Source organism: Fringilla coelebs (genome assembly GCF_963513975.1).
Source record: "Fringilla coelebs genome assembly, chromosome: 6".
In the NCBI taxonomy this organism is placed as follows: Eukaryota; Metazoa; Chordata; class Aves; order Passeriformes; family Fringillidae; genus Fringilla; species Fringilla coelebs.
Genome location: NC_140034.1, coordinates 34,768,810 through 34,780,904, shown reverse-complemented (window position 1 = coordinate 34,780,904; position 12,095 = coordinate 34,768,810). Strand labels below are relative to the sequence as shown.

The 12,095-nt window shown below is 40.5% G+C and overlaps 1 protein-coding gene across 1 annotated transcript in view; it reads left to right on the top strand.

The window, feature by feature from the left end:
• Positions 1 to 11,221, top strand: part of MAP3K9 (mitogen-activated protein kinase kinase kinase 9) — a gene marked incomplete at its 3' end in the record, with an annotated part of 46,742 nt that extends 35,521 nt beyond the window's left edge. Inside the window, exons 5-11 of the mRNA XM_084207547.1 lie at positions 2,809 to 2,984; positions 4,839 to 5,079; positions 6,238 to 6,360; positions 7,098 to 7,251; positions 8,822 to 8,934; positions 9,581 to 10,396; positions 10,740 to 11,221. Of these exons, the coding sequence (XP_084063673.1) occupies positions 2,809 to 2,984; positions 4,839 to 5,079; positions 6,238 to 6,360; positions 7,098 to 7,251; positions 8,822 to 8,934; positions 9,581 to 10,396; positions 10,740 to 11,221 (2,105 nt within the window). The remainder of the gene's footprint in view (positions 1 to 2,808; positions 2,985 to 4,838; positions 5,080 to 6,237; positions 6,361 to 7,097; positions 7,252 to 8,821; positions 8,935 to 9,580; positions 10,397 to 10,739) is intronic.
• Between the last annotated feature and the right edge of the window lie 874 nt (positions 11,222 to 12,095).

Genomic DNA, 12,095 nt, shown 5'->3' with positions numbered 1-12,095 from the left:
CACTGGTCTGCTGGCCACTGAAACTTTCATGCCTCCTGAGCTTCAGTTGTTCCTCCCTCTCTCCCTCCCTCTCTCCTGCCCTCTCCCTCTTCCTTACCTTCAGTATTTTTGTCAGTGTCCCTACTCCCAAAAATTTGTAGGTGTTCATATGTAGTAAACATTTTTATACCTATCTGGCAGAAAGAAAACAGAGATAAAGAGAAATCAAACTTGGTTTATAGTCTTGGTGAGCAAAGAATGAGTCTCAACATAGAACTCTGTGGCCTCTGGTGGTGCTTCTAGCCTCAGGAAAGGAATAGGAATCATGAAGACAATGTTTCTGATGGATTTTTTTTTCCTGCTTTTGGAATACTTTTGCATTTTTCTGGTGTTTTCTTTAGGTTACAGGCTACAGTTAATTTAATTTAAAGTGAAAATTTTCATGTATGTTCTGCTAAAACAGAAATATCCTACTGGACAGTAAACAATAGAGTTGCCGGTAGAGTAGCTTGAAGGTAGTGTAAAGTGAGAAATTGTCTGAAAGACTTGGTGAAACTGCCAGCTCAGTGTTTTGCCATGTAGTTTATTTTGACATGCTTTCCTGGATTTCTTAACTATGAGTGAGGATTTAAAAATCATGCCCTCTATCGGGAAAGTTAGGTAGAGGCATTTGGCCAGTGCCTGAACCCAGCAGCACAGAGCACCCACGTGGCTTCGGGACACTTGGCTTCTCCGTGTGCAGGGCGAAGATGAGAACAAAAGAACCCAATTACTTTCTGCCCCTTCACCAAAGCTGTGTTTCAAACAGGCTGTTTCCCATCTCGGGTGAACTCTTCTTCCTCTAATGCTGCTTTCACTTTTGAATTACTGCCATGGTGGTCTTCACTGAGACAACAAAGCTGAACTTTCACTCTTCACAGAAAAGTTATATGTTACAACTCTCCTCATTAGTGCAAATAGTGGCTGATCTAGGCCTGGGAAAATAAAAGCCACGGGCCACCTGCTAGTTATCCTGTTCACTCATTCATGCATTTGGCTGGCTGCAGTATTTTGTTTTACGTTTGGTCGTGTTTGCTTTGCCATGCTTAAGACCTGAGGTAAAGAGACAAGGATTATGGCACTGACAGTCCTGCTGTAACACCCATTGCTACTAATTGGCCAGCAGCAGGGGATCATCAGAGCACTCTTTAACATCCTCAGTTCTCTATTTTGATAAAAGAAACAAATTAAAAGCCATAAATACAAATGTGTTCCAGCGTGGAACCTGTTGATACCCACAGTTTTGAAAACAGAACTCCCAAATGCAAAATCTCAGTAAGGCTAAAATAAAAGGAAAGAACTGCAGAACCAAGCCTTGGCTGTTGCACAGGTTTTGTGAAGTGATTTTTATTTTTAATTACAGCTGCCCCTTGGTGTACTTCAGTCCACAAAACTGATGAATGAACTTTTTTTAGGACTTCATATTTTTAACAATGTTCACCTAATATTTTTAATAATGTTCCCTTTTTTCTGACTTCAAGGTCTAGAAAACTTTTAGAACATTTTAATAACTCATGTTTTGTGCTGCAGTAATGCTTGTCTTAAGTCCAGTGACCATGTGGAGCAGTGCTTTATGATGAGAGAGACCCACGTGTTAGTTACTTCCATTCATGCAGAAAAGCTGTATTCCTTAAAAATATGTGTGAATGTGAAGTTTTTGTGTTTGGTTGCTCTGGAATTTTGGCATGCAGACATCTAGCAGTACTAAAGAGAATAAGGACACTTGCTGAACAAGAACCTGTTAAGTGCTGGTACAGGAATGAGAAAGTAATTTTTTTTCTGCTGGAGTAGAAATGAGGGAGAGGGAAGAGAGAAGACTAAATGAGTGCAAATTTCCTATTCAAAAGTGTTATATCAAATGTTTTGATGTAATGGTTTGGGAGATTGTTTGTAATGGATTGGGGGTTACTTCATACTATATTCTGCTTCTGTTTTCTGTGTTCAATTCCCACCATTGTAAGACATTGCCTTTTGTACTGTTGCTCGTTGAGCTGCTTTATGTGCTAAGATGGCTACCTTCAGTCCTGTGGTTTTAGAGCTCTGTAATTGGCTGAATAATTGCATTGGATTGTAAATGAAAAACACTCGTTTACAACTGTGGCTTCTCCTAAAAGCAAAAGAAAAATGACTGATTAATTTTCTCTCAAATAATAAAAAATGACCTGTTAAAATAGAAGAATTCCAAATGCACCATTTGATGTCATTATTTACTTGAATCTCCTATTTTCACACAAGTTATGCCCAGTTTGCTTTGCAGGAGAGGTTTTCCATTCTGAGAAAAGATTCATAATGACTCAGCTGAGTATTAGATTTTGGCATCAGGAAAAACCCTGATAGATATCCTCCTGCAGTATGGCTGTTAACTCTGCAGTGTAACTATTATAAAAGAAGTATTTGCAAGAGCCTTGCATAGTATTTCTACTCCGTGAACACATATATGCATCTTAAAGCAAAATATTAAAGGAAATTATTTGTTATTTTTAAAAAATGCTTTAAGGTGTACCCTTCTGTAAAATTAATCAATCTGTGTTTTACTTGACATATTATTGCAATAGAACCTAGGTGGTTAGGTAGTTCAAGGTTTTAAATGTTGTTGGATATTGTACAAGCATGAAAGCATGAATTCCATACTTGACAATAGTCAGTGCAAGTGGGCAGTGGGAAAGCTGGGGTAACACAGGTAGTGTGTATGCCACTATTAGCCACTGGGGATCAGTAAAGTACTACCTGTCCTCTCAGACCTCCATACTTAGAGATGCTTGACAGTTGTTTGTCTTTATTCTGTTCTAGATTGCTGGAACCCTGACCCACACTCACGACCTTCCTTTGCCACTATCCTGGACCATCTTACTGCCATAGAAGAGTCTGGTTTTTTTGAAATGCCCAAAGATTCCTTCCACTCCCTGCAGGAAGACTGGAAACAAGAGATCCAAGAGATGTTTGATCAGCTTAGAGCCAAAGAAAAGGTAAGTAGAGAGTAATGCTCCCTGCTTGTGCTCTCTGGATTGTAATTTTCCCATTTCATAGTTCAAACAAGGATCACTGTTTTGTGCATCCCAGAGCTAATTTTGTCTGTGTTTTGTTGGAGTTTATATTAAAGTCCCCAAATCAATGGCAGGTTATGATGCACACAAGGGTAGAATCATGAGAAAAATAAATATTCACATCCTCAGCTGCTACTCTTTCTAATATTGTAGTGAGCTTCCATTATACTCTGTGCAAATTGCTGTGATGAGTTGATTGTTTATTGCATTTGATAACTGTTTCACTATTAGCATCTTAATTGAGAAACCAAATGAAAACTATTAACAGGAGATGTAGGAGGGTAGTTTCAGCATATATATATTTATACTCTAGTTAACATTGCAGCTTTCTTTCTGCTGGATTTGCGTTTGCAAGGTTCTGAGCACAACCAAAATGCATGGATTAATAAACATGAGTGCTACCAGGGGAAGGGTCCAGTAACTGCTGTAACTGAAGGCCATCTGGGCAAATAGCAGGAAACAAAAATGCCAGCAGGAATAACAAGATTGGTGACCATCAGCCTTGAAGAGGAGATGTGAAAAAGCTGAAGTTTTCTTCAAGCATGCTTGCAGAAAGCACAGCTTGTTGCATCTAATTTAAGGTCCTTACAGAGACTGTCTTTAGTTGTTAAGAAAAACTGCAGCAGAACCAAAAACACTAGAGTAATAATATATTTGTAAGTTCACAGTCTCTTGCCTGAAAGTAAACTCATCATAAGCCGCTGTCTTGATTTGGGCTCAGAGGTTGGGTTTGGGAGGCAGAGAGAGAAGGCAGAGAAGACCTTGGGTCAGAGGAAAGAAGTCAACTTCTACGAGAATACTTAAAACCTTTCTATTCACCTATTTTAGTAGCTTTTGGGAAAAATAAATTAGCTGATAGGCATTTCCTTGTTACTGTTGTCCCATGGCGTATCTGTGTTGGAACAGTTTTTGAAAACCAGAAACTTCAGCAGACAAACAGCTAAACAGTACTAACTACACTGCCCTCAGGCTGGGTACTGTATTCCTCTTGAGCAATGGGGAAATAATTTTATATTAAATGATTTTATTGAAATCTCCCTGGTGATAACCCACGTAACAATGCCATTATTAAAAACATATAAACTAAAATCTGTCTGATTATCTATCTGATGTTTAACTTGAATTCTTCAGTTTTTGCTTCCTGCACTGGAATTAGCCATTTGGAGAGAATTATTCGAAGTGCTGAATTCTTTTGTCCTTGTGTGGGAGGAGAGGAACGCAGTGGGATTTTGGGATTTCAAGGACAGTTTCAGTTAATTTGTTTTGTCAGCAAGGGATAGATTGAAAGGTTTGCCTTATGTGCCATTGCCAGGACCATGTCAAGATGGCTTTTGAATACCCCCAAGGAGGGAGACTCCACAACCTTTCTGGGTAACCTGTGCTAGTGCTCAGTAATGCAGTAAAATATATTCAGAGAGTGCCCCCTGTGTTTTCAGTGTGTGCCCTTTGCCTCTTGTTCTGTCACTGGGCACTGAAGAGAGCCTGACTTTATCTTTTTTCCACCCTTCCCTCGGGTTTTTTAATACACTGGTAAGATATCCCTTCACCCCACACAAGCATTTAACTCTCTCCAGTATGTCCATATCTGTCTTGTACTGGAGAGCCTAAAATTTGACATAGGATTTCAGGTGTGGCCTCACAAGTGGTTATGTCTGAATTTTAATACTGGTTCTTGGGTGCAAGCCATTGAAGCTGTGCCTTCAGAACCAGTAATGTTAGCCTTAAGCCACAGGTTGCAAGGTAGCCTTTTGTTTCTACTTTCTTGTCTCCCTGCAGGAGCTGCGCACATGGGAAGAAGAGCTGACTCGTGCTGCTGTTGAGCAGAAGAACCATGAGGAGCTGCTACGAAGGCGGGAACAGGAGCTGGCAGAACGTGAGATTGACATCCTGGAAAGGGAGCTCAACATCATCATCCACCAGCTGTGTCAGGAGAAGCCTCGGGTCAAGAAACGCATGGGGAAGTTCAAGAGGAGCCGGCTCAAGTTAAAGGATGGCAATCATATCAGCTTGCCTTCAGGTTGGTGATGTGTTAGGCTGTGCCAGGTGAAATGTGAGCAACCTGTAGGTTTGATAGTTCCTTACTACTGACCCTTATGCACTAGAAAGGATTTGATGTACTTCAGGAAAAACATGCCTCTTTGGGATCAATAAACTAAATTTAATGCTCTTGTGGCTAGCATCGCCCAAAGTTCCAATATGAAGGCCAGAAGTAAATTTGAAATGTAACATGTTTGTTAGCTGTTGGCTGTATATGGCTTATTGTAAAAATGTGGTATTGCAGTTTAACATGTTAATACTCAAAATAATCAGTTTTTTAAAGAATGTACGTAGAAGATGATGGAGGTTTGTGCTTGGGGAATATTTTACATAATGCTGCAGGAGAAGCTACAATCTACTGGATTTTTTTGGTATCTAAAATTACCTAAAATTTTTTAAATTATCTAAAATTTTGGAATCTAAAAATTACCAAAAATACCTTGATAGCTGTGAGGCTAAACCCCTAGATTGCGAGTTCATATGTGAACTCCTATTAACAGGGAAGCGACTTCTGGAAGAAATGTTAAATATTAGTAAGGTGTTGGCAAAGTCACTCTTAAGAGTGAAGATGGTGATGTTAGCATTTCTACTTCAGATTCTTTATTTGTTCTTTATTTGGAGATTTAAATGTGTCAAAAAACCAAAAGTCTGGGGTTTGTAAATCACCTAGCGCTCATTGTTGCATCAGGGATGATGACTTACATTATATTCTTTGTTTTCTGGAGACATTCGCTGTTCAGAAGAGAAATTATGATAAAATGTGTTTGTTACCTATGCCTTTCTTTAGGTCTGCAAACACCTATTTTTGGTGGTGCTTAAGAAACTGAGAGGTAAGGTGCAAGGATTTATACAAGGGTCTAATTTGGCATGACACTCAACACAACATCTGTGTGTGTATGTGTTTCACACATACACTAGAAGATACATTTTCAGGACTGTGAGTGCACATCTTTGTTCTAAATTCTTGTTGTGTACAATTGGGAAATAGCAATTAGCTGTAAAACTTCATTTCTACATAGATCCCATAAATTGCATTCTTTGAAAGTTACCATAAATTATTATTTCTTTTTTTCTTATATTAACAAAAAGAGAATTTTAACTGTGTCTTTCTGCCTTTTTTTTTTTTTTTGCTAAACAGATTTTCAGCATAAATTCACTGTGCAGGCTTCTCCAACGATGGACAAAAGGAAAAGCTTGATCAGTAGCTGCTCCAGCCCTCCTGCAAGTCCTACCATTATTCCCAGACTCAGGGCCATACAGTGTAAGGGGCTCAATGTAGTATTGAATTTGGGAAATATGCAGTCTGTCAGCGTGGTAAGATGCCAAGATTCCATATCTAGGAGAGGGCTGTTAAACAAAGCACCTAAAATGTTTGCCTTGTGCCTTGCATGTATACATTTGGAGAGAAAAATGCAGTGTCTTAGTGGAGGGAGAGTATCACCGCCTTTGGAGCTAAAACCATGCTCACTCAAGTTTATAAAATACTGCTGTTTCTATAGAAAATATATTCCTTAGGTGTACAAGTTAATTTTAAAAAATACTAATTTGCAGAGTTGATCTGTAAAACATTGCTGTAGTGTATTAATTTACTGTTTTAAGGAAATAAAAACAAGGGCACTTTTCATGCAAATAATGTTCCCATAATAATACAGACATGATGTCCTAAAATTATGAAAGTCATATTAACTAATGTATAGTGTTTGTATTGGATATCACAGCACTTGTGTGTTTGGTTTCAAACTGGTGGATCTAAAGAGAAACTGGTGATGGAATAAAGCTGGAGAGGCTACCTATACTTGAAAGGATTAGGGAATGCTTAATTTGGCATTTGGTTGTTAGATTTGTGTTGATAAATGGTCAGAGTTATGGGAAAATCACTTCTGTTACTATTCCTGTTCTGGCCTATGTTTTATTCTTTATGTTGCCATGGAGCCAGTTATTTTATTTTTTGTATCTGTTTTTCCTTCCCATTTTCCACTGTTCTTTCCACCTGTGAAGTGACACCTGCTGAAAGCAGTAAAACATGGGGACGAAGCTCAGTCCTTCCAAAGGAGGAAGGAGAGGAAGAAGAGAAGAGAGGCCAGAAGAAAAAGGGACGCACTTGGGGACCAAGCTCACTTTGTCACAAGGAGCTAGGTGCAGGAGAAGAGGGGTAAGAAAGGGTCTGGAGAAAGACTCATTTCTAGGTTCTAAAAGTGGTCATGAGCTGGCTTACAGGATATTTGCCTATCCACTTGCAAATGCCTTTCTGCTTCCAAACTTCTTTCCTCTGCCAGAGATGTTAGAGATTCAGAAAAGTTTAAAAAATTGCATTCAGTTTATTTATCTAGCAACGGATGTTTCACTGTCTGGTATTACGTTGTTAGGTGTATTTGTAAGCTGTCAAACTTCTTAGGTGTACAAAACTCTCTGTAGTAAGTCTTCTGTGTTTTAAGGCTCAGCTTTCTGTAGTTTCATTGTCTTAAATGCTAGTACATAAGAAGTATCTGGTAAAGCCAAGCAAGTATCTTCTCTTTAGTCTTTTGAAAAAGACATGTACTTTGAGTGAATCAGTCCTGAAGGTGATTTTTGCAGAAATACAGATTCTGATTCTATAGGTTATTGTTCTGTGGCTACTTTTTTTAATCTTTATGTGTGTGAATTATTTATACCAGGACTCCAATGAATCAATGCTGCTTTAAACATAGGGCTATTTTGGCCTTCTAAAAGATTTGAATGCTTGATAATTTTTAGTAATGTTTGAGTGTTTTCCCCCTGATAAATTGATGGTTTGACTCTTGGCATGTTTTTTAGCAGGGCAAATAAAATAGTCAGTTGTAATCTTTATCTTTACTATTGTGTGGTCAGGTGTGAAATGCCTGAAAAATTGATGTTTGCATAGTGCGTCAGTATTATAGCCCCCTGCAAGAGGACCTGGATCTATTAAAACACGTTCTCTCTCTGAGATACTCAAGACATGTTGGCAGGACAGTATGGAGGAAGCTTCTTTGCTGCCTATGCTTTACCTGTTCGACTAAAGGAGACTAGGATAGCATTCTAAGGAATTAAAACAGATGTCACACTTTGCAATCATTAATTATGTAAAAGGCGGGGAGATCACTGAGCTGTAAAAATCCACTTCTACCTTCAAATCACATTCTTACAATTCTGGCAATAGACCTCTTCCATTTTCTGTTCATTACTGTACAGTCTGAAGCACTGATTGGTTTTGGGCACAGACAGCTGGAATGGAGTTACATGCAAACTGTGGTTGCTCATAAAACTGTCCTGTTCTCTCTACAACTGAGATGGTCTGCAGTACTCAGAGTCTCTTCTAGGGAGACTTGATGCGGATATCACATTTTGCAGAGCGTCTGAAACATGAGAGTTTTGCTGAGAGGGCAGTATGGCTAACATACTGTAATGGTGCTTTCTATTATTCTGCATTCATAGCTTGCTAGTTATCAGCAGAGGCCTTTTGACTGCCACAGTGTAATGAATGAGGAACAGAACTTTTTTTTCCTTTTATTTTTTCTTTTTTTCTTTTTTTGTTTTTTCTTTTTTTTTTCCCTTTTAAAGTTCTTTAAAGATGGCAGAAAATTTCTTGCTGTGGGAGGACTTCAGATCTATGTAGTTGAGATGGATACAAGCATACCCTAAGTAAATCAAGAGAGAATATATAAGAGGAGGGGAGAATGGAAACTAGTTGTGAACATTTTCTTACATCCTTCTACTATTTTCAGTCTGAAAGCTCTGGTGGAAGGATGCAAGCAGTGGTCATCCAGTGCACCAAATCTTGGGAAGATCCAGAGAACTGCACCTGCTTTTCCAGGATTCACCAGCTTAGCAGAGATGGGTAAAGGAATTCCCTGAACTTGGTACTCTCATCCCCACTTCCATTCACATTTCAATGAACCTCTTTCCTGACCTTCAGCTGGTACCTTACAGCAATGTTTTAATTTTGTTTGGTATCTGTTTTTCTTTTATTCTTTGTCAAGGATCCACTTTCTCCTTCTGGATTTTCTTCTTTTTCACCTCACTACTTGTGCTTCTCCCTCTGTCAAGCTAACAAGCTTCTGTTAATTCTCCTCTAGCTCCATGCTGTCTCTCAGCTTCTTTCCTGAATAATGATATTTACATGTGCAGCATGCTTACACCTTCACTTGCAAGGAAAAATCCTTAAAATTTTTCTACCTTTTGCTTCTCACTCACAACCACAAAAATTTACTCTAGAAGTTAACTGAGCTCTAAGTTGCCTTTGAAATGCTGTTCTGCAATTAATCTCAAGTGGATGAACACTGATTTCTTTCACTTTGATAGTGTTTCCAGTCTGTCTTCTTTGGAAACAATAGACTGTATTTGGCAGTTGATAAATGATGTTTGTGAGGAGAGCAGTTGCATCTTCTGAGGAGAATCTTATTTTGAAGTATATTTGTGAGAGAATGAAATTTACCAGTGCAAATGCTACATTGACACAAAGTCTATTTTCATTTGCTTTCCAGATGATGAGGACAGTGAATGTTTTAATGGAGAGGGCAAAGTGCACCCTTCACCTGTGCACAATCAGTCATACCTCTGCATCCCATTTCAGAAGAATGAAGAATGGGATGGCCCTTCTAGTGATGCCAATGAGGAGTCCACCCCTGTAAACTCTGCTACCAGTACCCCGCAGCTGACACCCACCAACAGCCTCAAACGTAGCGGCTCCCACCACAAGCGATGTGAGGTTGCATTGCTTGGCTGTGGAGCAGTGCTGGCTGCTGCAGGCCTGGGTTTTGATCTGTTAGAAGCAGGGAAGTGTCAGCTGCTGATTGAGGAAGACCCAGAGGTGCCCAAGGAAGAGAAGAAGAAGCGTGACAGCATTTTTCAGCGAGCTGGACGCCCGCGTAGGAGCACTAGTCCACCTTCCCGGAAGATCTTCAGGAAGGATGATCCCCTGTTGTTGCTAGGCGAGCCATCCACATCCCTCACCCTTCTTTCCCTGTCTTCCATTTCCGAATGTAATTCCACCCGGTCCCTGCTGCGCTCAGACAGTGATGAGATTGTGGTTTATGAGATGCCTGTCAGCCCAGTGACAGTCAAGGCTCCCTTGCCAGCCATTACAAACCCACTGGTCAATGTCCAGATCGAGAGGTTCAAACAAGACCCCAACCAGTCCCTGACTCCCACACACGTGACGGTCTCTTCCCACACCCAGCAAAGCGGACACAGACGCACACCTTCTGATGGAGCCATCAAAGGGGGTGGACTGGTTGTCAATGGGTGCCCAACCAGTGGATGCCCTTCCAGTAGCTGTTTAACTGGAGCACTGGGAGCAGGTAGGTTTTCAGCCATCTTCCTTTTCCCCTTCAGAGTAAAGACAGAAGCAGTATAAGTACTTGTTGCTTATACATTCGTTGAGATGACCTGCCCACACGAATTGCTTGTGGAGGCTGTCTTTACACAAGTAGCAAACAGAATAATGCAGTAATGGTTTTGGTTCCAGCATCTTCAGATTGCCATAATCTTGAAGATACTGAGTTTGTAGATTCTGAATGAAGTCTTTCTGCTTTGAATATATTTTTGCACTGTAGATACAATAAACTAAGATCTGTAGGAACCACTTAGCAGTGACAGCTAACATGTTTTTCCCTCTTCTCTTACACTGTCTGTTTTGGATAGGTGTATTAAAAACACCTAGTCCAAGCAGAGATCCCAGTGAAGTCCCTCGCCTGCCAGACCCCAACCTTGTTTTTCCTCCAACCCCGAGACGATGGAATGCACAGCAGGATCCCACACTGGAAAGACCCAAGACACTGGAGTTCCTACCCCGGCCACGTCCTGCAGCCAGTCGGCAGCGGCTTGATCCCTGGTGGTTTGTGTCACCCAGCAATGCCAAGGGTGAATCTTCTGCCAACAGTTCAAGTACTGATACTCCAAGCAATCTGGACTCTTGTTTTGCTAGTAGCAGCAGCACTGTAGAAGAGAGACCTGGACTGCCTGCACTGCTTCCTTTCCAGGTGGGTCCTCCTGCAGAGGAGCGGACACTGTTGGACATGGATGCTGAGGGGCAGAGCCAGGACAGCACCATTCCGCTATGCAGAAGTGAACTTAACACACACAAAGCTGCAGCATACGAACTCAAGCAAGAATTCTGGTCTTAATATGAAACCACTGGGGGCAGTGAGCCCCTCGAAATTCAATCCTACTTTTTGCACTGAGAATGCACTTTGAAAACAGATGAGATGGAGGGATGCTACAGAGATCATATGGTGCTGCCTCTGCTGAAGATGTGTTGTCAGCTGCCTGATTTTTGTCTGCATTTGAGTGAAACTTGATAACTCTGAGCTGCTGACTTTTGCTGTGGGGTTTTCCTGTAGTCTTCCCTGCCCTCTTATTGCAGTTTGAATCTGCAATGAGCTAAAATTATGATATCAAAGTCTTTTGTTACTGACCTTGTAGGATTTGGCACTTGGCAGTAAGTATATTGGTATCCTGGTATTAATCAGTACTTTCAAATAATAGTCAAATATTACACTACAGCAGACATCAGTGTTTGATATTTTCCCAAGGAATCCAGAACAGAAAAAAAAAAAAAATCTGGAGACTGCCTTCTCTGAAAAACATTCAGATCATTAGACAGGCCTGGGAATCATCATACCCCCACTGAAATAGCAGAAGTAGCTATCTTAAGACTTGTTTGTCCTCTTTTGCTCATGTGATAGTGTAAGGTGGAACAGATGGCAGGGGAAGGGCATGGCGTCTCCACTGGTGGAGGTCTTTAAGAGCAGGTGAACCAGACTGTTGGAAGCAAGTAGGTGTAGTTGATCCTGGCTTCAGGGTAGGTTGGATGAACTTCAGTGAACTCCTGAGGTCCCTCTCAGCCCTATTTATTTTATGACCCAGTGCTTTCAAGAAGAAGGCTTATAGAATAGCTGTTTAGCTTGGGATTTTTTTTTCAGACTTTTGTTCCATCAGTCTTTTTTCTTCCCACCCTGTTTCTCAGGCTCAGAGTCAAGTTGCCTCAGCTTTGGGAGG